A 27,003-nucleotide genomic window follows, 5' to 3' on the forward strand; every position below is an offset into this window, starting at 1 on the left:
AAGGTCAAGGCTCTCTTTGGGGAGCATGTCTCAGTGGGATGGTGGGGACTGAAACCAGACTTTGGGACCACAAGTGAGTGCAAGCAAGCTTGGTTTTTTTTTTTTTTATTAAACGAGGCAGACCTGAGCATGTATGAATGCTGAAAAACCAGTGAAAGGAGGGGAAGGAAGTGGGGAGGGAGGGAGGTCTGACCCTCTGGGGAAAAGTGGGATGGAGGATGAAGGAGAGGAAGGAAAGACTGCAGTAAAGACTGCAGAATGAAGGTCTGGTAGCAGAAAGTTTGAATTTCAACATCTCCCCTTATTATTTACTAAGTAATTTAGAGTGAAAATGAGCTGAACTTATTGCCAAAGATAATGATGTTACAGTTTACACCATCCAAAGAAACAGATCTTTATATGGAAACAAAATGGAGCTATAAACCCTGTGGGCAAGAAGGTACTCTCCAAATTTCTCCACTCATCCCTTTTCAAATGAGTTCTTTATAAGTTTAAATACTTTGATATATGCTTATAAACATTCCTACAGTATTTCTTTAGCCTACCTCACTGTTTCCTATACTTGAGTGTGCCATTACTTACAGAGCTGTATGCCCCAAATTATGTATTTTCACTAGGCCTATGAATGCGTAGATTTAAGGAATTTTTGAAAGGTAATTTTGACTGTGGGATTTCCTCCACTTTACATATGAGAAAATGTGAGGACCAAGGGGATTTAAGAAGAAAGATAAGAAAGGAGACTAGTTAATATGTATTTTTTGAACATCTACTTATGGAGCTCAGCCAGCACTGGAAGACTGAAAAGGCGTAAAACAGAGCCCCCACCCTTGAGGGACTGGCACAACTGCAGGAGAGACAAGATCCATGGAAAATAAAAATCAAATTGAATAGAAAAGGTAGAGCCAGATTATAAAAAGCTTTGCTTGCCAAGCTGGGAACTGAAGGTGCTTCAGTTTTTATAGCTGCAAATTTCAATTTCTATCCATATCACACTTGGATCATACTAATGCATTTGTGCCAATTTTCTCACAGTAACTGTTTTTCTGTTGGTGCATCATATGTAGTTTTATAAGTGATCCTAAATCCTTCTTCAAACAAGCAAGGTAGAAATAAACTCACAGGGTACTTATGATGTAAGGGAGAAACCATATTACCTATGGTGATGAGACTGGTTTTGAAGAGGGGATTAAATTCCTTAATAAAATTCCTAGTGAAACATAGTTCAATTTGATGTCAAAATCTTCTCACTATAATAAAATAATTCTCTAAATACCACTGGACTGGGAGTTAGGAGAACTCAGTTCTCATTCAGCCCAGTCACTACTTAGCCAGCTATGTAACTGGATAAGTCACCTGTGAAATGAAGGGGTGGAAATACCCAGTCACCAAGGACCCTTTTACTTGGTGGTTTTGTAGTCTATTACAGTGCTCTCCCACAGAGCTCTATGCAACTGACAGGGTTTTGTATCTGTGCTGTCCACTGTGATAGCCACTAGCCATGTGGCTACTGAGCCTGTAATACGTGGTTAGTAAGAGTGAAGAACTAAATGTTTAATTTTATTTCATTTTTATCAATTGCAGTGTAAATAGCCACATGTGGCCAATGGCTGTCACAGTAGACACTACAGAAAAGTCTATATAATCGATAACATATGCAATTCATATAAAAATATAGGTTTGGGGGCAGTCAATTTTTAGTAAATAAAATTAACATACACTTAGGGAAAATGGCAAATTAAGATAAAACAGGTTATTCAGTAGCCTTTAATGGGAGGAGAAATTCAGAACTCTTTCCGTGTCTTATTTGTATCTTCGCCTCCTGTGCTCACTTGAAACACAGCTTTCCCTTCCTCTTTCTCCCATGCACAGCAAGTGCTTACAGTTTCAAGTTCTGCACAGATGAGAGATAGGGACAGGCTGCCCCAGGGAACTCTGGGCCAATGTCAGTGTTTCTTGGGAGGTTGGGGGCTCTAAGGCCTTGTCTTTATCCACAGGCAGAACAAACTCCCCCTACTCAAGAGGCCCATTCTTTAATCAGAAACAACCACAGCAAAGAAGAGTGAAACAAGCAGGTTATTGTTTACAGAGGACCTAAGTAGATAAGGGTTCCATGGGTTCCCTGGGCTGTGGGTGTGTATTTTTGTCTTCCTCCCTCCTTTTTTTCCCCTTAAAATCGGAACTGTCTGCTATACAGAGGTTAATTTCTAGTTTCCATTTCCTGCAGAATAAAGATTTTTAAAAATCTGTCTTAAAACAAGCCTTGCACAGGGAGGGAGGAAGGGGATATGCAAGATATATATACATTTTCCTCCTTTATCTGTGAATGTGAGCCTTGAGGATACTATAAAGCACTCTTATTTATAGTCAATGAATAAAAACATTTAAAAAAAGCCCTCAAACTTGTCTTTAATTGAAACAAACAAAACAAACCATGTTTTACAAGTACAAAATGAGTATCTGAAAAATTCCTCAAGGGCAAGAATCTTAAAATTTCTGTGACTGTATCCCACAGTGACAAATATAATTTCTAGCACATAGTAGGTGTCAATACTTCTCAAATAAATAAATGAGTTCTGCAATTCAATTCAATAAATATTTATGGAATGACTACTATGTATTTTATTAATTTAAAAAACCCTCAAAGAAAAATGATTTTCACTTCAGCATATCTTGAAAACACACTTACCTGGAGAAGGTTTGCTGGATGCAGTCAAAGCTGCCCTGGGGGTTGTCTTTACCCACATTTGACAAATAGAAGTTAAAGGTATGCACTTCATTGGGGGGATCGTTTTTAGGAATTTTGACAAGCTAAAAGGAGGGGGAAAGAAACACCTCAAATTATAAATTTGCCATAGAATGATCTGATGACTGACTTAACTGTTTTTCAAGTGACATTCCTTTTTAACTCAATCCCTCTTAATCATTTAAATTTATAGCATTTAAATTATCAAATCGTTCAAGGAATCTGATGCGCATGCCTACAACTTACCATTTCTTATTTCCATTTTCTACCCTAAAGTATCAATAACCACATCTGGTCAGTAATTAGTTTATAAGGGGAACCCTCTTTTCAAACTAGCACATGGTTACAGTTCACATAAAGAGTTATTAGTAAACTTGCTAAAAAGCACCTCCTGTTTTGAGATACACAGTTTCTGTCTTTGGCTACATGATTCCCTACTAAATAGCTTCTAGCTATTTACATGATCTCTGAGATAAAGTCCATATCCTTACCTTTTGCTGTCTTATTATATACCCATTTCATGATAATTCTTGCTTCTTTTGAGTAATATTTTTGAAGAATAACTAGCAGCGTAAGGTAAGCACCATAATTACATTCACACCAAGCACAGCCGGGTGTTTCTCCCTGCCCTATGATTCCCTTACTTATCCTCATGTTTACAGAACAGGGTCAGCAGCCTATAGAGATGATCTGCAGGGCACTCCAAGACTGAGCCCTAGGCAACACTGTGGAACAGGCAGATGTTTTCTATGCTCTTGCTCAAGGTCTGGTTTCTCTACTAGATTGGAAGCCTCATAAGCGAAGGATCAGAGTTGCTCTAGATTACTGAGCCTCTGAACTGGGCATATTTTCCTGGCACATGGTAGAAGCTTAACAAACATCTGTGAACAAGTGAACTGGAAACTTCTGTCTCTCAACTGCTCCACTCTTCCCAGCTTCCAAGACCTTTCTTCTCTTGGGTCTACAGGTGCCACCATGGTGTTAGGTGATAATTATGACTATGATTCATTGCAAAGAATATAAAACAAAACTTCCTGTTCTCAAGCCTCCAAATATACAGTCTTAGCAATTTAGTAGACAGGTAAGGAGGGAGAAAGTATTTTCTAATTCTCTTTCTTCTCCCTCAACTCTGCCCTTTACATCACTGGAAGATTAAGACTCAGAGCTAACTGGCTGCCAGAAATATATACATATCATACTCATGAATGTGCGAGTAAACATAAGCTGGTATGACTTCTGCCTAGCCTGCAGGACATCCTGCAACTCTGACTTGCTCACTCTATAGGACTCCTAATCTTTTACTTACAGAAAATAATCTAAAGCCACCAATTCCAGCCCACACTCATCCCCCTAAAAGAAAGAAAGGTAAGAAGGGAGACGGTTTGCAGTGTTTGGTACATAGTAGATAGGCGATAAAATGTTTGAAGGGATGAATGAACAAGAAGAAATAAGAAGTCAAAGATAAACATCTTTTCAAAGGAGATTCAGAAGATATATGTAGAGCTTGAGACTAAATTTTATCAAAGATGTTGAATATTAGATAATACTCCAAAGGGTCTCCATTAAGCATAAATTTAAACTATCTTTGACTCCCTATTTTAAATTAGTTCTAACTGCCAGAATAATAAGCTTCTATATTTATTATCTGCTCTATAAATTGTATCTTTTGGGGGGCCTGAAGTTATTCTTTTATTTCCCTTAGTTCTAAAATGCTGGAACTTCATGAACAAGTTGTAACTTAGTCTGTGAGTATTTATCAGGCTGTCTTATTGGGCATGCAAACTGAATACCTGGCCAGTACACACACACACCAGTGAAATGAAATGGAACACTTCACTTCTTAATCCTATAGAGGTGGAGGAGAGCAGGAACCAAAGAAATGCTCATGTGAGATGCAAGGGAACACTGTATCTGCCCATGGGCTGGTATAACAGCACTTACTGAGAGCTGCTTTGCTTTTCTTGATAATAGCAGGGCTCTGCTGACAGAAGGGATGTCCACTGTAGCTTCAAGCCTCCTTAAGGTGTAAGAGGTGGTTGGACAGGTAATGAAGTTGTGAACACTTGAATGATATCCCGTCATCAGTCAGGACTCACTTAACTTCCATTCACCTTTCCCCTCAACCCCCATGCAGATCTGCAGAACCTGGTTGGAAGATTTTCATAGTGGTTGCAGACTCATCTCCAAGCCAGGCTCTGTCTTCATTTTAGACCTAAGGTCTTCCTTTCTGTGCAGCTCATGTCTGAGAATGCAGAGGCACTTTTCACATCAGAGTATGGAAGACTGTCCCTTTTGGGAGATTCTACATTGTATTTTTAAAAAGTAGAATCATATAGTTTTTTTCTATCTTTCAGGAGTGACTAGAGTTTGTTTTCAAATTCTACAAATGTTCAGTATTCTTTCACTGAAAAAATTAACTTAATTACTGGAGTCCTTAAGCTCAGACATGTACCAAACAGAACATTTCAGGAAAGCTTTTAACAAACTTTTATAATACTTAAATCCAGAATTTTCCTTTTTCATCATCTACACTATGATTCTTCTTAAGATTCACACATTTTAAGATTAAAAAAATTATCTTCCAGTACAATTTTTCATTTTTAAAAACAGAGTGTTTTGTGTAAATCTAGAAGGTTTAATAACAAAAATATCCTGTATGAATTAACTATACACACCACTCAAAGCTCTGGTCTGATGGTGGGCCTAGAAGGCTTTCATATTCTTATTCTCTAAAAGATTCTTAAATTTAAAAAAAGCTATAGTGATTTAAAAATTATCGACAGAATAGGAAAGAATCAGATTAAAAAACAAACAAAAATACACGACCCAAGCTACGTACCCAGTGAAGTGTTTGGAAGCATGTATTTCACATAGATTAGAACAGCAGTTTTTAATGAGAAGCAGTTTTACCCCAGGGAACATTTGGTGTGGGAGAGTACTATGGGTCTACTGGAGACAAGAGATATTGTCCCACATCCTCCAGTGCACAGGACAGCCCCCACAATGAAGAATTACCCAGTCTAAAATATCAGGAAGGCTGAGGTTGAGAAACTGGATTAGAGGTAGAGGTAGGTCAGTACTTTATAAAAGAAGTAAGAGAATTTTGACTTCATTGACTTCTGAAAATTAACGAAGAAGTAGGGGAGAAATAGTATCCTTAAAGAAATAAAAGTGCTCATATCAAATAAAAAGAGTCATTTTAACTTATTTGAAACACTTATTCCAGCTTTATAACTTCCAATCACAAGACAGTAGCAGGTAGATAACCACATCTGAGCCATATTTAAATTATATTTAGCCAGAGAGAGAATGTGAAGATTAAGTACTAACTACACATTAATTTCTGCAACTTCCAAACATCACAAAGCCAGCAAATAAATAGCTTAATAGAAGTTATAAAAAAAAGTCCTTCTTTTGGAATGCCTACTTTATAAATCATTAATTTTTTTAAAAGGAGGCCTTGAAGAGACACTAATTTACTAAGAACAAACTCTCAAAATGAGAAAGGATCATTTCAGGATAAAGAAAGTGAATCTTTGTAGTGACAGTTTCTGTGAATTCTGTTTGCTGGTAGGTTCTCAAAACTTAATTGGCAATAACAATTAGAAAAGACTAGTATATTTTTCAGTTAAAAAAGATACAGAGTAACACTTATCTGGAGAGTGCTTACAATCCCTACCATTTCTCTGAATTCTTACACACAGCACACATGTTGCTGCTAACCAACAAGCAAGTTTTGTCCCCAATTCTTTGGAGGAAAGGTAGTAACATGGAAAACGACAGCAGGTTTCTCAACAATTTCCCCTGCCCACTGTCCCACTTTGTGGTATGTGTACACAAGCAGTGTGCAGATGGGGGCGGGGCAGGAATCAGGGCAAATCATGTTCATTTTGAGACCCAAAGGTGAATCTTGATACGTATCATGGTGCATATCACTTTTTCCAGCTGAGTAGCTGGGTGGCAAGGGGCAGTGTGCAGTCGGAGGTTAAAGAAATGATGAGAGAACATGGAGTTCTGAGTTTCCACATCACCTTTCCTCGGTGGTTTTCAGAACAGCAATGCAGATGGTGCAGCCTGACCTAGTATCAGGCTTTTCCTGTAAAAGATCTGAGAACAAGATGTCACCAAGCAATTTCATATCTTTAAATTTTCAAAAGCTTAAATTACACGGTCTATAGATTTAGTAGATCTAATTTCCTGAAGGAGATGGTATAAATTAGTTACAAATTTTATTTGCATCAACATCTAAATATACTTTTAAGAATGAAATGTATGTACAAAGAGGTTTTTTGTTTTTTGTTTTTTTTGTTTTTTTTTTTGGAGGGAGAGGTAATTAGGTTTATTTATTTATTGTTGGAGGAGGTACTGGGGACTGAACCCAGGACCTCATGCATGTTAAGCATGTGCTCTACCACTTGAGCTATACCCTCCCCCAGAGGTTATGTTTATAGTTGGTAAATCGGCATAACAGTTTGGCCCCACGGGCAGTAAAGCAGGAGCAAGTTGTGTACAACAGTTAGTGCAGGTGGGGGCAGGGTGGAGAGGAAGGTGGCTATGGGGACCTCCAAGTGGACCACAGGGACTGTTGAGGGCCACAGGTGAGGTGGGGTTGAAGACTTTGTCTAATCTAGAGCCATTTCAGAGACTAGATTTTCACTCTTCTCTTTGATATACAGGAACCTACTCCACAGCTTGTCTACACAGTGAAATAGGGAGTCAGTCTTTTCTTCCAGAATGGTTATGGTACTTTCTTGTAAACTGGCCTTTGCATTTATATAATATAAAGAGGGGGAGATGAAAATGAAATGACTGTTATTTGCAGGGTTAGAGTCAGCTTCTGTAGACTGGGCTTGACCACTATGGGAAAAAGAAATTCTGAGGTGTGATTTAGAAACAATTTTGGAAGAGTATCATCCCTTTGTATGACAGGAACTTCTCAATTTTAATTATAATATTTTGAGCTTTTCCTGTATGACATTGGGAATACCTTTATATTTAAGGACCCATGGACTACTTGAAATGTTTTGCTAAATGCCTTAAGAATGAAACACTGTTTTAAAAGTATTAAATACTATGATTCCAAACAGTTTCTTATTCATGTTGAAAAATATAAAAATATGCTACCATGTTCTGGGCAACTGGAAAAGTAGATTTTAATTTTCATTCCAAATATGAGAGGCTGAAAATCAAAGGCTTAGGACCACAATCCACAACCCTCCTCCCAAACTGCAGTCTGTCTTCGATAAAAAGCTACGAAGACAAAGTTTCAGGAAACTTTCAGACATTTATAATTAACATAAACACTGTATACCAAGATGTGTAAGTCAAAGCTTCTAATTATTCTGAGACACAAGTTTGGGCATGTGGCAATGGAATACTGTCTGAAAGGTCATTTCAACATCAAGTCATAGACCTCCTATTTACATAAGGATATAGGGCAGAATTGCAGTGTGCACACTGCTGCATGTTTCTCATTCAGGCATGCTAACATCTGCTTAAAAGCCTCTGGTACTTTTACTGCAGACATTTCTTTATTGGATTGATGTACACATTGGATGAAAATAGGACCATCAAGATTTGTTTTTTTTTTTTTTTCATTTATTTAAAATAAACGCTTTGTTCTTTTGTGGGTATTACAAATGATTTAAACTTACAGAAGCTTTTATTTGACAGCAATTCTATACATTTTAATATCCAGTCTTTTCTACTACGGTGATTGCAAATGGTCAATGAGATATTCAGAACCAGCAGTTTGATATGACAACTCTTGGTCCTTAAAACAAACTGGTGCTAGCAGGGCCTTTGAGATCATCTGGTTCAATTTCTTCACTTTACAGATTAGAAACAGGGAGAGGCTAAGTGCCTTGCTCAAGGTTATGACTCTACTTAAAATTATAATCCCTGTCCAGCTGACCCGGTGGCCCTGGCTCCATGTTTGTCTAAAATACTTATGACCTGTACTACTTACAGATTATGTTTATTGTCTTCTCCCCTGACTAGAATATAATCCTTGGAAGAGCCCACTTTCCTGCATTTCTATAGTATCTTAGGAAGCTACCTTGTCTCTTTATATTATTTGACTAATATATCTATTATTTTAATATATAAATTCCTACAGACATTTAAACACTAGAATTCTCTGTTGTTCTCAAATAATTTCCTGACTCTTAATGATTCTGTGATTTCCTAACAATCTAGAAAATTCAGTTTAGCTAGAGAAGTGTATTTGCATGTACTGTTCAGGTTCCAGAGTTTAAAGGCAGAATAAACCTAGAATCAAAACAGAAAATGGAAACCTCAACCTGAAAACCACAAGTCCTATTTTTCAAACCAGAGCTGCAGTTATGACTTTAGGCCTAACATTATGGGTTTAGGGAAGGGGGAAAAAAAGCCTTTCAGACCAGTCCAGATGTGGAAACTGATGCTGAGGTGGATACAGGGGAGGGTATCTTTTACTGGCAGTAGAAAAAGTTAAGTTTTAGAGAAATCAGTAGGACATAAATATTCCTACTGACAAGGGATGGCAGGGGGTGGGGAGGATCCCACATGTACTGTAGACATCTGAAATATCCACATATAGAGACTTGACTGAGAGTCGTGCAAAATGCTAAATTTATCTGCACAAAAAGAAATATTTGCAGTTATCCAAAAAATTCAGGCCATGTAACAATTAATATGAATAATCCAGGACAAAATAAATCCATCTGTTTCCTTGCATTCTTCCTCTTTAGCAAGATGTATAATATTAAGGAAAAAAGTAAAAGTAGATAGCTTTTTCTAATATTCTTCATATAGCTTCTGTAAATCTAGTATCAGAACTTTAAAAATTCTCCATTAAAGGGTACAGTAGGCTAATACAGAGCTTTCTTGGTTCTGTTACTTCCATGGGATAGAGTCTGATTAGAAAAACCATTCCTGAGAACTGTATTCTCATACCTAATGTATTCTTCTATATTTACAGCTGTTTTGGGGAAAATGTCACTGATGGCAACATTTCAAAACTAATTTTAAATGGTTACAGGTAAGCAATAACATCTACAGAAGTAAAGTGCTAACTTTTAGAAGTCAGATACACCCAAGTTGCTGTGTAACTGAAACTGAAAAAATTGCCTTGAGTAATATTTGGTCCTCTTAATATGTTTTCTCTTTACTATGAACCAGCCTTCTTTTAAATGTTGGTATATCTGGTAAGATGACATTGATTTGTTCATTGAATTCATTTATTCCACAAATATTAACTGAGTTCCTACTGTGTCAGGCAGTCTTCTATGTTTCTATGACATATTAATGAATAAAATTGACAAATATCCCTGCCACTGTGGCACATATGTACAGAAATTCAGGATGATGATGAGGGCTCCCACCAGGAGATGGGGAGAAATGGAGGGATTCGGGATATATTTTGTAGGTAGAGGAAACAGGATTCCTAGACACACTGAATGTGAGGAATGAAATAAAGAGAGAAATCAAGGATGACAATAAGTCATTTTCCCCCGGAAGAATGGAGTTGTTTGAGAGCGTGTGTCCATGTGTACACATATACATGCATACATATTCCTGGATATGATGAGAACCTTACGTACCTGAATCCGTACCAGCTAGGTGCAGTAAAATACAACTGACCAATGCTGGTTTCACCAGCTAAAAAGGGGCTTCAAAGTGAGTTTTGTTATGACTCATTTTGTAGCTTCATGGCTAAAAATTATTTAGAAGAGCCCAGGTGGCTGGGTGTAGTTGGCTGGTAACTGGGTATTTCCAGGAAAAGGGGGGATGACAGTTAGTGGCAGGGGAAAGATGCAAATAGCAGATACCAGAGATCAGGGAAAAGGTGTACAGACTATGGAGCATGAGAGAACAGAAAATGTATATTTTAAAAAGAATGCAAAATTGAGCTAAATGCCAAATGCTTTTAGAAGAGAAGTGAGAGAGCCACCAAGAGAAACTGAGAAGTCTGTTCAAACTTCATGGTTGGGCTAATCCACAAGTTTGTCTTTGGCAGCAAAAACTAAAACTTCCCATTGAGTTCCCTAACTCTTATCCTGAAACTGCTTTACACTTTCATTTTGTTAACCAGTCCCTTTTGAAATTTAAATACATTCCATGGCAGCAATGCTTATATAGAAAGGAACTCTCATCCTATACCTAAATCTGCCCACCCTCCCACATCATCTTATTTTTTTTTCATTCATCTATTTTACTGCAATTATTGGCATCATGGGGAGTTAACCTTGACTCTTCTCTCTCCCACACCACCTCCCACCCCTCAGCATCCAGTTAATCACAAGTCTTACTGCTTTTACTTCCCAAATTATCTCTCAAATGTATCTTCTCATCTCTGTCCTCTGTTTTGGCTCAATATCACCTTTCGCTTGGACATCTTGTGATCTAGTCTCAAATTGTCTGTTCTTGATCCCATCCTCTAATCATTCAGCTGCCAAAACTAGTTTCTTAAAATGCCAACCTGACCATGTCAATCCCAAGCATCATTTCTTCATGACTTCCTACTACTGATCCACAATAGAATCTAAGCTCCTTAATAGGACATAATGTGGTTCCTTCCCAATAGACCTGTGCCTCACTCTCCACCTTGCATTTGATGTCCCCACTTCTTGTCCTGGCTTGTGCTAACTTATTCCTTATTTAAGACTCAGCCCAAGAGCTCTTCCCTTCCTCAGTAAAATGTGTTTAGAAACCCCTTTTCTGTCCCCCCAGCCCCTTGGGCTCACCTGTACTCCTGCCCTCAGTGTACATGCTTTACAGGCATGCTAAGTACTTGTTTATGTGTCTTTCTCTGCACTAGACCATGAGTTCTCTGGGGGCAAGGACCATGGTCTTACTTTTATACATATTTGCAACACAGTAGATACCTAATAAATATTTGAATTCATCTGAAGAAACATGGGACTAGATTAAATTCACTCAGAAGATGATTTACATCAGGAATACTAAAAAATTAGAGATATATCTGGAAAAGATCACTTTAGAGGCTAAATAAGTAAATAAGTAAATAAATAATGAAAGAAAGGAAAAAGAAGCCCAAACAGCCCAAACAGCCGGCACTATGTGGTACACATGTCAGGATGAGAAAGTTCCTTACCTCCTTGTGCTGCGTTTAGCCCCTACACCTAGGCCAAGTGGGTGCCTGGGTTTGTAGAACTTACACATTTTTCTTTTTAAAAAAGTATCTTCATCTTTATTAAAATACTCACAGAATACTCTGGTCTTACCAAATTCCATTTGAAAATATGACCCAGCATCTTTAAAACCACTCTTCATTTTTAAGGACTTAGGGAAACCACACTAAATAATTCTAAACTTAGTAATTCTCCTGGTTAAGTAGGAAGCAGAATTTTGTTTAGAAAAAGTTTGTTTCTTGGAAACAAAGCCGAAACCTAAACTCTACAACGAAAAAAAACTTAAATATAAATGTCAATTTCCAAATTCATTGCTAATCTTCTCTCCTTGTTCCCCTGGAGTCTTGAGGAAAGCTCTTTTTGTGATATGCCAGGAGGAACTGCTGGTGAAACTTGGCTGGGAACAGAAATCATGTATGGCAGTCAGCAACAGTTGTGTAAATCTAGGGGGGAGGGGAGACTGGTACTTAACAGATGTGAACACTGAAGATTAACATAAATTGCTAAAAAGTGGCCCACGTCCTAGATTTTGCAAAACACATGGTTTCACTCTAACCCAATCAATGTTACGAGGAAAACTTATAAATTCAATAACATAAATGGTATTTCAGTCTAAAGAATATTTCCATATAGTATATTCAACTCTTAATTTTCTGTTTTTTAACATTAACATATTGAAAACAAATTTAAGCTACAGAATGCATTTTAAAAAAGTAAATCTTATGGGGAAACCCATCATGTATTACAAAGAGTCAGAGCTGCTCTGGCTGAGGAAAGGGCCGACGAGGGACTGGGCCCGCTGAGGCAGCCGCTGTGAACATCATAGAGCCACAGGCTCTGGGCACAGAAGACGTTAAACCATGGCTCTATGCTAAGGAAAGAGAAACAGCAACAAGATGTACAATAGTCAGGGGATATTATTTTATTAATTACAGGGGATAATTATTTATTAATTAGTACCATCTTAAAGGACTATTACGGAAGAGTGTTTACAAATATGAATTCTTATGTGCCACTTCCTAATGGGCATTAGTGCCAAATATTTGAAGGACGCCAAAGATAGGAAATCGTGTCCTTCCGTCTCGTTCTCTTTCCTTTTTAAAATGCTTTCTTTACTGTTGGATCCCCTTTGTACTTCCAGCTCTAAATTGGATATCCCTCAATGGTTTGAGAACAAAAAGTGAGAACTTCTCTTTTACATGCAGATGACAAGGGAACAGGGCCCTATCAGGCCACATCTAGTGTGCCAGATTACAGGCTCTGGAGCAACCCTGACCAGTTTCCAATGCTGGCTTTGGAATCTACCACCTGTTACCTTGGGAATGGAGCTTAACCTCACTAATTCTTAGTTTCCTCATCAGTAAAATGTGGACAGTGATACTATTCACCTCATATGACTGTTGGAGTTTAAAGAGATAACTCATCTAAAGTACTTGACACAATGTCCGGCACAGAGAATATGCCCAATATGCCAAAGCGGGGCGTTCCCACTCTGATTTTGGCCTGTTACATTCAAGTGCATACATGCCTTCCTCAGCATAATGATATGCTTGATTTTTAAAGTAATTTTCAAATGGTAATGGACTGATAATAGGCACTCAGTGGATAATCAAAAATTGATAATACTTATCCTAAATCCTTGTTATTTACAAATGGAGCTAGAAACCCTCAAGGTCAAAACTTAAGTGTTAGCTTAAATTAAAGCCAAACAAGCTATCTAGGAAAACAAACAGCCAAAAAGACTAGCAATATTTGTAATTGTTCTAAACTCAAAGTACACAGAGATAAGGTACCCGAATGAATCAGCCACAACAGGTGTCCAAGGGAGGCTGAAAAATTACAGAAGCCTGCAGCTACTTTAGAAGGGTAGCAAACACTGCTTCCCAAGTGCCCTACCCATTAAAAAAAAAAAAAATGCTGCCTTCAGAGCCCCAGATGCTAGCTATGGCACAACAATGAAACAAAGAAAATAGAATTAAGGGTTCTCATGAGAGCTACAACATGATGGCTTTGAAGCATTCAGTCTTCATAAATGCAAACAATATTTTAGTTTGTGGTATTTGTGTGTGTGTGTGTGTGTGTGAGAAAGCTATAGGTAGCCTTAAAAATGAACAAAACCTCTAATACTTTAATTTTTATAGATCTCTTTCCAAATAGCTACTCTGAAAATACACTCCCAAGGTAGGGTTCATTTCATAAAATTTATTTCTGTTCAGTTCTCTTAAGTCAAATTCACTTGCTAATTTTCTTCAAGCTTTCAAGAAGTAAAACTATTTCTAATTTTATATGTATAAAGCTATTGATATGCACGGTGCGTCAAGAACTACATTAGAAACTGCAGTTCTGATTTCTAAGAGACTTGGCAGGTCTGATGCAAGTAAGAGGACCTGTTGAGTCTCTTAGATCAATTGATTTATGATTGCAAGAAATACAGGACTAAAGAGATTCATTGCAAAGGATGGTATGCTTAGGTTATTGGCAAAGCCATCAAACCTGTGCCTTCAAATAGAGAAAGAGTTATGTTGGTAAAGAAAGGGCAAAAATATTTACATATGGACAACTAAGATAATTGCTGTATTTGAATAATTCATATAAATTTTTTGATTGATCATCTTCTGGATAGTTATTTATAGACTCTGCTAGAAGGCAAACACCACAGGTCCCTCTAGAATGATGAAACTATACAAGGTAGCAAAACATTGTATCCCTTTGGCAATAATTGATTGTACTGCCCCTGACAAAAGATAACCATATCACTAGGCTTCATGAGAAATGTGTAAAAGAACACAGCCATCTAAAGATGAGGGTGGAAACTCAAAAGCACTAAATTACTGAGACCATAAACAATGGTAAAGAGAAATGGCAAAACAGTAAAATATATAAAAAGAGAAGTAGAATAATTATTTATAAAAGTTAAAGAGTAATAATTTCAAGAAAGTCCATGAAATACTAAAATAAAAGCTTCTCTCCACTATATTAGGAAAAACAAATAACACAAAGAAATACAAATCTCACAACTACTCCTTCCAATATCAAATGGAGACAGTAAAACATCTGAGGATACCTCATGATGTCTTAAATATTACATTATTTTATCTGAGCCAGATATTATCAAGCAGATTATACTGTCAAACAGTTTTTAAACAGTATCAAATGGTTAATTTTGAAATTTAAATGACATTTATTCAATGTTAGCCAGGGGAAATGCCTCTTGACAGGCACTTTCAAATAGCTGTGGAAATACCAGCAGCAGCTTGCTAGGGGTGAGGGTGAGGGGAACATTTTGGGGACAGTTACCCAAAACTTTAAAAGCATTCATACCTTCTGACCTAGTAATTCCCCATCTAGGAACCTACCCTGAGGAAACAGAAATGGAAGTAAAGATTTACACACAACAATGTTCATTAAACCATCACTGTTATATAGAAACTATATAAATAATAGAATGGCTAAAGAAATCCTACTGTATAAAATGAAAGGTTAGGTAACTATAAGTAACTTTTACTGTTTAATGACACAGGAAAATGCTCATGATATGGTAAGAGGAAAAAGCAGAATATAAAAAAAGCAGTAAAAACACTGCAATTTTAAAAAATTCATGGGTGAATATGAAAAAAGAACTAGAAGAAATTCAGCAACTCTAACTAGTTTTCACTGTTAAGGACACTTATTCATTTTTATCCTTGTACATACTTTATACAACTTAAAAATGTGCATTCATTTGTTTTTCAATCAGGAAAAACAAAGACTGCTTTAAAAGATAATAATTGGAATCTAAAAAACAAAAACAAGAACAAACAAACAAACAAACAAAAACAAAGCGTAAATACAGGACAGAAATAGACTCACAGAGAATCAGACTTGTGGTTGCCAGGAGGGTGGAGGGTGGGAAGGGATAGACTGGGATTTCAAAATTGTAGAATAGATAAACAAGATTACACTGTATAGCACAGGGAAATATACACAAAATGTTATAATAACTCAGAGAAAAAAATGTAACAATGAGTGTGTATATGTCCATGAATGACTGAAAAATTGTGCTGAACACTGGAATTTGACACAACATTGTAAAATGATTATAAATCAATAAAAAATGTTAAAAAATAAAAAATAAGATAATAATTAGATTTTAAGTTATCACAGTTTGCCCTTCATGACTCAATAGCCTTAAATCTTTTTGAAAAAAGTTAGAGTTTTTTTTACAGAATGTTAAGTTGCAAAATTTAAGACTATCTAAAATTAATCCTAGATTCATAATTGTCTTATTTTTCAAGTTCTTGAAGGAACAGAACACAATCTTCCTTAAAAAAACAAAACACCAAGCGTCCCTAGTAGAGTTTTTCTTTATAGGCCAATATAAAACTTTTAAACAGCTATGGAAATAATGTCAGCATCATCTTACTGGTCAGTTAAAGTGGCACACCCTCAAGTACTGTCCCTCTTTCCTAATCTGTGAAAAGTGACTCTAATGAATTACTAAAGCAACCAGATTAAGAAAAAACTAAACAGCACTCAGATTAGTCTTAAGAAAGAATTTCTTAGTATTGATTAGTAGAGTATTACTACATTTATAAATATGGGTATGCCTTACATTCTCACTCTAGAAACATATCCCCAACATAACTTACTGAGTGATTATGAAACACTAAACTCTTTAGGTATTATAAAAAACTGCCCTTTCCCTATGGCTGCTAATTAAGTACCAGCCCTCTAATACTGTGGGCCCAACTTAGTTATCTTCCATCAGTTCTCGGTTGAATTCTGTTTTATTGCCTGAAGCTACCTAAGAATCATATCTTTTTAAATTCAGCTGACTACATTTTTCATTCCCATAATCTATCCTCTCTCAACTGGACCCATTCCCAGGAGACTTCACAATACCACTGTTCCAAAATGTCAACTGTTAACTCAGAGAGGAAAGTGGCCTCTCCTCCCCGTGTCCTTGATAATACTAGCAACTCTGCCTGTACCTTCCTTCCACTGGGGAGAAAGATCACAGACAAGGAGAAAACTTTCTTTCTCCACTGATAGATGACAAAGCAACTCATTAAGTAGCTGACTAGAAAGATATTTAGCTGGTGTCTAGGTATAGATAACTTTGAGAACTGCCTTCCCTATTTCTCTTGTCAACTTGTTTTTTAAACCTTGACTATTCAACATTTCTCCTGGATTCTTGACATATTTAAACTTGTCATCTCAAAACATTTCTTTTATGTTTACAGAACAATTAGGAAATACAGACAAACAAATCTATCTATCTCAATAATGCCACCAGTAACGCAATGACATTTTGGTATACAGCATTTCATATTTCTGTAGGTTTATATCTGTGTTTGTGTGCTTTATTTTTTCAGTTGGTATAATGGTATATATGATGTCATTACATATTGACTAATTAGAAAGAAGAAACAACAACTTTAAAATACATAGAAAGTCTTGCCATTTATTACTTATTCTATTATACCTAGCAGGAAAGTATTGTAGCTCTTTAGAATAACATGGGTATGCTTAACCTTTGGCATTTGATAAATTTTTGTTGCTAACATAAATGAGATCATTTTTACACTGAAATTCCTAATTGTTAGTGCTTAGGGAGGACAAAGATTTTTTTTAAAACCTATGTTTATCACTTATTGGGCACTATCTATGTATTAAACACTTTGCTAAGCTCTAACATGATAAAAGACTTTGGCCTATATGTTTTGACATTAGATTGGAGATTGAGCTAAAGAAATAGTTTAACAATAAGAACTTCAAAATCTGACCCATTATACATACCTTCCCACTGGCTACCATACAAGAACTTTCTTTACTTCCATCTAAAGCCAGTCTCTTCTCCGAGCAACAAGGCCCCATCTCTCCAACCTACTCAAAGACATTGCTCCAGCAAGTCTTCCTCTCTTACATCAATTTTTGCTTTCTACTGGTTGACTCCCATCAGTTTACAAATGTTTTGCTATTTCTCCTATTTTAAAAGAAACTTTTTACCCCACCCTCCCACTATTAAGCCAGTGATTTTTTAAACAGTTACTTCTGAATTGACCACCTTACTGGAGGAAACCCTGTATGTTTTTCTAGTTTTCCACCTGGTTAACTGCAGATACTGGCAAATTTATCCCCACTTATCTATTACCCATAGCTTTTAGTTAATCTCCTTCCCATTACATTACTGAACATTCTCAGGACAATATTAAATTATAAAGATGATAGTGGACATGTGTATTTTATTGCTAACATTAGTAAGGATATTTCTACTGTCTTATTACCAAGTATGGTAACTCATTATTAGATTGATAAAGATAGTTTTCATCATGTTAAGGAAGAATTCTTTTTTCTATTCTCTACTTACCTAAATTTAAATCCAGATTTAATATTGAATTTTTAAAAATGCCATTTTGGCATCTATTGAAGTATGTTCTGGTTTTTCTCATTCAATCCATGAGGATGACAGATTATATTTATAAATATACAAGTGTACATGTTTCTATTACTATATTTAAAGTTAATAATACTGAGAACTTTACATAACATTTGTTTCTACAAAATAAATACAGCTTGATAGTTATGATGACATAATGAATACCTGTGAACTCACTGCCCAACTTAAGAGAACATACCAATTATACATCTACTCATCTGCTCCTTTCCTACCTCTTCTGCCTATCTTTCTCTACCAGAGATAACAACTATTCTAACTTTTGTGATTATTGTTACTTTTTTGTTTTTAATAATTTTATCACATGTGTATACCTATACAACATATTGTTTGGTTCTGCCTGTTATTAAATTTTATAAAAATGGTGTTATACCATATGTAGACTTTTGCCCACTGAGAATTTTCACTGCCATGTTGCACAGAGCTCAATATTCACAACTAAACAAGTATTCTTAACGATTGAAAAAAAAAAAAAACCCTTAAATATAGCTTTATACCAAAACTCCACCTGTAAATATACCCTTTTCCCTTCTCACTGCTGAACTTCCTACAAAATGTCCTTTGGAGCTATTTCTTGAAAATTCTTTTGTTCCAAATCCACCAATGCCAATGACTCCTGGATAGCTCCATCTTGATAGAATGAGGTGCGGAGTACTATCTCAACACATAGAACGAGGTACAGAGTAATATCTGAACATCTCATGTACAGCATGTCCCAAACCATACATCCCATGACTCCTGCCTCAATCTGTTCTTTCATCTATTTTAAATCTTGAATAATGGCCTCACCATCCAACCAAATGCTCATCATAAATATGGTGCCATCCTTGACTCCTCCCTTTCCTTCCTTCCCATATATAAGGAATAACTAAGTCAACATAACTACTGGATAAGCATGTTAAAATGCAAATCTAATCACATAACTCCCAGACTAAAATGTTTAAAATAAAGAAGGGGGGGTGGTGGTGGATAATCCACAGTGTTTTTTATAAACCATAGATTGTGATCCAATGGAAGGTTACAACTGGTGGATTGTGACCAGGATTCTTTTAAAATGAAATAGAATAGGAAATATTCAGTATACTGCTATTTTAATTACCATTATTACCAGTATACTGATAAAGGGTAAAATACTATGCTGTGGAACTATTTCAGCTTTGTGAATGTGTACACCTATATGTGTACAGGGTTTTCTTACTGTGAGTTGTTACTAAATGTGTCTGAAAGCATCTACTGCAGTAGTTTTCTCTGACTGGGGAAGTCAGCAGTTCCCTTCAGAAAATGATGAAAGTTATGAACCTTCTCCTGAGAAGAGAATGTATACATACATAAATGTGTGTATTCTTAATCATAGTGAACCTGGCTATCGTAAGGAAACAGAGGGAAAAAGCCTTAAAAAGTCCAGATTTTCAGACCTCATCATAGACCCCACCCCGGGAGATTTTATAGATAAGAAGTACTGATCTCCAAGGAGAAAATGAAGCTCCTTAGGAAGGTGGAACATTTGCCACACGTGCTTACCACTTCTCTGAGACCTCCGTGACTGTCCCTCTTCCTCTCGCTGGTTTGGAAGGTGCTCAACAAATGTTTATGTGAATGCAAGAATAAAAACCTCACTGAACATTTATTATAGGCAGGTAAGTCAGTGTAGGATAAGAAAAGGCTCTAGAACCAGATGCCTAGATTTGTGTGCCTCCTTCCCTCACTAATTGTGTGAGCTTCAACAAGTGGTTTAACTTTAGAGCCATAGTGAACATGCTAGCAGAATGGGAGTATCTGCTTCATGGCATCCCTGTGAGGATTAAATGAGAACAATGTATGTAAAGTGCTTAGTATAGAATTCTTAACATGGAATAAATATTTGATAAATTGTAGTTATAATTATTGAAAAATAATTGGAATTTAGAAACAAAATAATAGAGCAGATAACTGTGCATTTATGTTAAATATAGTACAAATTATAAGATTAGTTTAAGAGATTTGAAAATTCCTAGCCTGATAGGAGCAAATTCATTAGCTTCAAAGCATGTCTATTGGCTTTTAAGTCTTTAAATCAGTAAAACTCTTTTCTTCTAAACTTGATTTCTTAACAAGTTACTTTTATAAGGAAAGGTTTTTAGTCTAAAAACAAATTTGAGAACATTTTAATTTCATACTCTTGTTCCTTCCAGTTTAAATCACAGTTCAAGAATGGTTATAAAAATATATCTTCCCTGTAAATTCTCCCCAGATTATCTAACATATGGTGCTAACAAGCAAACTAGTCAAGGGTGGGTCAGGAAAGAAAATTTTTGAAAAGATTCTAGTTAAATAAAGTCTTACTGCAGAACACAGGAACTCTCTAAATACTTCCACTGCATTGCTGTAGTTAATTGACTAAGATGACAGCAACTGTAAGTCTATTCATGATTTTACGTACCACTGCATAACATAAAATGCTGACAAACTAAGACACGATACTAAGATGCTGCTTGTTTTTGAGATACATTCAAATTCCAAAGACATTAAATGTTAAAAAGAAAACATGCCTTGAAATCAGTGACATACAGTAATTGTTGTTGTCATGTTAAATATTGTTTGAAATAGGATCTAGAGCTTGGACATATTCTGCTAAATTGTTTTTCCTGCTTTAAATTTTGACTTTTCTTTTTAATAAAGCTTATAAGCTCTTTAATAAAGCCCTTATGGGGGTACAGGTATAGCTCAGTGGTAGAGTGCATGCTCAGCATGCACAAGGTCATGGGTTCAATCCCCAGTACCTCCATTTAAATAAATGAATGAATGAATAAATAAGCAAATCTAATTCCCCCCTTCTAAAAGAAAAGCTCTTATAAGGATAGGGCCTTGCATATAGTAAGAGGTCAAAAGATATTTAAATAATGCTCATGGTTCAAATTTAGGGATGAGGTGGGTATAAGAACCGTAGGTGTTATAGAATGGTTAAAGATGATTATTTTCCAAGCTTAAATAAGTGACAATGTAACAAAGACAACTCAATTTCACAAGTTTTAGTTTTTGCTGGGGAACAAAAAGGCAAAGCCATCAGTGGCCGATTTTATTGACAAATCAATGGTGAGAACAAGAGCTGGCGTTTCAAGGTCCTATTTACCTAATTTAGTCTACACAGTCTACCATGGTACCTGGTACATAGCAGATATTCATAAACGCTTGTTGAATGAATACAGTAAGCCTGACTGAATACTAAGAATGCAATTCATGATATTTGTAGCAAGTTCAGAGTTCAATCACAGTTCCAATAGCTGCTTTCCAAAGTGATTGCAGCTTGAAGGACAGAGCAGGATGATTTTGTCTTCAACTTCTTTGTGATCTTTGGAAGGCTTGTCCTGCTATAGCCTACACTGGAGCCTGTGTGGCATCCTTTGAGATTGTTTGTGGTGCCTGAAGAAACTTACAGTCAAAGTCACCCTCTCACCCTTACCATTCTGCACTCTTACAGGGCAGGGGGTGGGCTGGTCTCCTTTATGTCACTGGTGCCTGGAGTGGTATCTGGCCATAATGTGAGTTTAACTCTCTGCTCTCCTTATTTAGAAATCTCGCAGGTAGTTCTTATCCAGAAAGAAAAGGAGAGCAGAGGTATGTGGCAACATAGAATAGAGAAGTTGATCAATTTATAATAGCTTCAAAGTATGATTCAAATTTCCAGAATGTCAGCCCATACCCTGACCAAATATGACATTTACATATATATATGATTGTATATGCTAAATACTATATATCATACAAAAATTATATAATATAATCTTTGATCTATATCAAAGTTAAGTATTTCTTTCAAATTAGGTAATTTACTATTGATAAATACCATAGTAAATTAACATGTGGTTAAAGGGTTATAATTCGATGCAAATATTAAAGTGTTATCAACACGTCAGCCCCTGTAATATTCTAAAAAATTAAAACAGAACTGCCATTACAAAAGAATTTAATTTTAACATCCTCTAGTATTAATTACATTCAGAGCTGAATGTATAAAGGTAGCTGTTAGTCAGCAACCTTTGAGCAGACTGACTAAACACAACTGTTGGCAAAACCAGTGGACTAGCCAAACCAAAAACAGCAGGGGAAAGCAGAGTGCAGGCATATCATCTAAGAAGGAATGCCAGTGCTGGGGATTTATTTTTATCTCTGCTGCTGCTTCAAGCAGATAGTTATCTTTGCTTCCCAGGTATCAAGTAGATTAGAGAAGGGTAGTCTGCGGGAAGCATTTGCAGGTGGGTTGAAATCGCCTACTAATTTCAAATACTGTATAATTTAGTTTTTCAAATCCAATCTTCTCCCCAGCCCCTAAAAAGGAAAATAAATAATTAACAAAATATTTCTGAATGCTTTGCTAAATTTGAAGGAAAAAAGAGAAAAATCCAACCCTTTGTTCTTTAGATTTAATGGCTCTACTGCAAAAATTTTATAAGACTATTCAAGCCTTTAAAGTTAGCAGTGAAATGCTGATTTCATCTTCAGAAGGTCACTGTGCCTCTTTGGAAGGCATACATTTAAAACCTGTTTGGCTGGCTGTTTCTTGTTCATTCCCGAAAAAGGATATATGATTCAGTATTTTATAGCAGATGCAACATGGTACTTACAGAAAATATTTTCTATTTTCAGTCCTCATCTTAAGATTAATTTCTAAATTATATGTGCAAAACAAACTTCTGTTTTCTAAAGCCTTTTGGATTGCTGAGTCTGAAGCAAGCAATTTAATTAGAATTTTGGAATAACATTCTCATAACAACTACTGAGTTAATACTGAGGTCTGGAATCCTATTTACTGTGGCAAAGTTAACATTATTTCTCATTGCCCTGGGACAATCATTCCCTGGACATGAGTCCCTGATGCCACAAGCAAGTCCACTCTGCAAGGCTGCCACACGCCAACTGATGTGGCCATTATTTGCTGTTGAAAACCTTGCCATTTCAGATTTTATCTGAGTTATAAACAGACCACAGATCTACCTTTTTTATATGTGTGTGTACACAGATTTTAGTAGGCCTTCTGATATTTCACATACCTATGTCCAGGATATAATATTTTGCATCTACTGAAATATTTGTTTAAAAGTCAAATTAAAAAAAAACCCCCAAAAAAAACAAAAAAAACCCCCAAAAACCCAAGCAAACAAACAAAAACCCCGAAAAGAATAAAAGAAAAAAGAAAAAAAAAAGGCAGATTCATACCATAATTCATACCATTGTTCCTGAGAGTCCCTTGTTTCTATAGCAGTTCTGAGAGGAAGATTCTAGTAAGTCCTACATTATTCTTTCCTGAATATTAGTCTATATATGTTGGTCAGACTCTGAGTTCCCTGAGGGCAGAGCCCATGACTTACCCATCCCTGTATCTTTGCCCACTAAGCACTTAGAAAGTACTTGGCACCAGTAAGGGCTGAAAGAATGTTCAGTAAGTAAGACACAAAAAGAACAATAAACCTATTGGCACATCCATTGATTAAGCACCTGTTTATAGTTTATTGAATAATTATGTTAGTAGATAATTGCATCAGTAACAACCACCATTATTTGAAAATACTGAGTTAACCTGCTTCCAGCACTCTCCTTTTAAAGCTGTGCAGTATAGTGGGGAGAACTTTCCCTGGCAGTATGAAGACCTAGACTATAGTTACAGCTCTGTCTCTCATCAGCTGTGTGTCTTCAGAGAAGAAATTTTCAGCTAACGTAAAAATACAGAGTAGTTAGTTTTTAAAATTGTACTGGAACGTACATTTCGGGAAAATTTTCACCTGCCACATTTTCAGTATCCAATTAAAATATAACTAACCTGACTTGTATAAAGCTTACTTGACAAAAAAAGATGCAGCTTTTGGAAACCACGTGCAATACACCCTCTGAATGTTATAATTTGAACACCTCAAAACTGCAGCCATGTGAATCTTACCAGCTACCTTTCCTGTTCAGTTAGAATGGTTATAGAAATGTATAACCCTAGTTAAACCTTTAGTTATGAGTATCCTCGGGATGGATTGGAACTATGAGGATAATCTGTTGAGCCATACTCTTAAAAGTCAACAAGGTACTTTTGGCTGATATATTCAGCTCCTGATATTCATCAGCTTAGAAAACACAAGCAACTGCTCCCATAGATATTTCCTTGTCTTTTCTGAATCCAGAAAATGCCTTCAATGACCATTGCATTTCCTGAGTAACCCCTTCCACTAAGGGAAAGGGATGAGATGCAGTGTGAAATTTACATTTTTCTATGCTATAAAAGCTGTTGCCCAACTGTGATAATAAAAATCCAGGTAATCAGTGATTCTCAGAATTTTTACTCTTTTACAGCATATTGCTATACTTTTTTCATGTTCTAGTCTGCATTTTTTTTAAGAAGAAAACTTTAAAAGAACATGTTCAGGCACAAAAGCCAACCTGCCAAGACCCAAAGTCTGACTTTCTAAAGACATTACTGAGTGGGAAAAAATTCTAGAATTAGTATCAAGGAACAGCATAACCATGCAGTGCTTAGCAACAGGGAAATAGAAAATAATCTTAATAAATGTTCACTTTTAAAATCATATGTTAACAATACTTCAATTATATTTCAAATATGCCTACATAGGACACTATCATAAGAGTTAATGTGTATTTTCAATCATGTTTGATGTAAAGACTGTAAATTTGTTGGATTTGCCAAATTCTTTCTAGGAAAACTTTCTAAGTTTCTGAAACACTGTATTAAAAGACAACTAAAATTTCTCATTAAGAAAAACTATCTTTTGTGGGAAATCTAAATTTAAACTTTCCATTTTAAAGTCCTAAACGTTTTCCACACAGGAAAACCCTTAAGTGTACTTCTTCAGTTTTTAAAGCAATCAGCATAGGCAATGTTAAATTATCATGGGTCTCAAGAAAAAACAGAAGAACACTGTACAGAAGACCCTCACATTTGTGGCCCTGCATATTCCCTGTGGGCTGTGCCAACCCACTCTCTCCCCTGTAATGACTCTTTGTTTTTAACTAAGTCCCAAAGGGCTGGTGAGTGCTCTGCAAAGAGAAGGGGGGAGGGGTAGATGGAATGCAGCTGCAGGCTCTGAAACAATGCTGAGTCCATATATTTTGTTCTCAGTTAGAATAATAAAAAGGGGACTGCGGTGGGGGGTGGCGGGGATGGAGAAGACAGAACCCAGAATAAGCAAGGTAGGGCCAAGTATCCCAGAGCTCTCATTCTGCACCACTCTCCCCTGACACTGATACTCTACCAAATCCAATAACCATTCATTTGCTTAAAAAACTTATCTGTTACAACTCAAATACCCATTAAGATTTAAACCTATCAGTCATTTATATCTAAATTACTTATATCAGTGGACTGTACTCAGGGAAAGAATGGAGCTGTAAGAGAATGGAGCTTGCAAAGATAAACTGGGGAAGCTTGGACACAGGAGATGGGACAGTTTGGGGGAAGGAGGTAGGAGATTTCAGAAAAGGAGGTCCAAGTTTTCAAATAGAAACTGCCTGCTTTGCAGTGGTGCCTAGGGCCTGGGGGGCAACAGGTATGCCAGAGAAAACCATATTCCTTCTAAGACTGCTAAATGCTGCATGAGTCTGAATTAAGAGTCTGGAAGCCTACACATACTGGTTCCTCATTATTCAGCCTAACATGGTGCCTCCTAAGATAATGTCCTTCACTTGCATTTCCCTGGCTTCCATGTCCCGACCAGGAGAATGACAGAATTAAGGGAAGTAGCAGACACCAAACCAAGTGTCAGCTGCTAGTGAGGGAAAAGCATCTCAAATCTTACCCTCTTCCCCTAGGTACTGCCCTGTCTGCCTAGATAACCCTTTACTGTAGCCCTGCAGAGCTCATGAACCCAGGCTGCCTCTGGAACAACCCTTCAGATGCCATTTAAATTTGTAAGGAAACTCAAGAAGCCTTAAGTAAACAACTGAAACTAATACCTCAAAAATAGAATCATCATGTGTTTTATAAAGACTACCTAAAAAGCTATAAAACAAAATTCAGAAGAATACTTGTTCCATTTAAGATCCCATTCATGAGCACTCAGTTACTGGGGGTAGAATAAAAAGGACTTCATTGTAAGGCTATCATGTAGAAGCAAAGTTCTGACATCCACACACAAACATCTCCTTCAAGTTAGCATTCCACAAGATTTAGAATTACTCTTAGTTGGTGCTGAATGATACAGTTATATCTCTTGACTCTTGAAATGTTTTTGAGTTATAAAGTTTAGAAAGCCTGTACTTATTTACATTGATTTTTTATATTTTGTGACATAATAAAACTTCACAAGTATGCAGATTTATAATAAGCAGGAATATGATCTTCCCCACCAGGTTGCCTTTCCTCTATAGTTCTAAAATCCATTTACAGATATTCCAGATCTCCATACTCTTGCCAGTTTATAGAGACAAATTCAGAACTGCACATTAAGTGAAGGAATAACTGAGTCTACCATTTATTTTATTAATATTAAATAGTAATATTAAAAATAGTAAGCAATATTTTAATAATATTTAATAATATAATATTAACACATTAAAGTATTAAAAATAAAAGAGACACTACTCCTGTAAAGTTTATCATCTATTATAAACATAAGATTCATTTGTGTATTTTATTAGGATTTATCATTTATTATACTTTAAAATAAAATTTATTTATTTATTTATTTATTTTTTAACAGAGGTACTGAAGATTG

The 27,003-nt window shown here is 36.2% G+C and overlaps 1 protein-coding gene across 1 annotated transcript in view; it reads right to left on the reverse strand.

Moving 5' to 3' along the window:
* Positions 1-27,003, reverse strand: part of ELL2 (elongation factor for RNA polymerase II 2) — a 70,709-nt gene that overhangs the window by 26,970 nt on the left and 16,736 nt on the right. Inside the window, exon 3 of the mRNA XM_074360393.1 lies at positions 2,687-2,808. Coding sequence (XP_074216494.1) covers positions 2,687-2,808 — 122 coding nt within the window. The remainder of the gene's footprint in view (positions 1-2,686; positions 2,809-27,003) is intronic.

The sequence above is a fragment of the Camelus bactrianus genome, chromosome 3 (assembly GCF_048773025.1).
Source record: "Camelus bactrianus isolate YW-2024 breed Bactrian camel chromosome 3, ASM4877302v1, whole genome shotgun sequence".
Classification (NCBI taxonomy): domain Eukaryota; kingdom Metazoa; phylum Chordata; class Mammalia; order Artiodactyla; family Camelidae; genus Camelus; species Camelus bactrianus.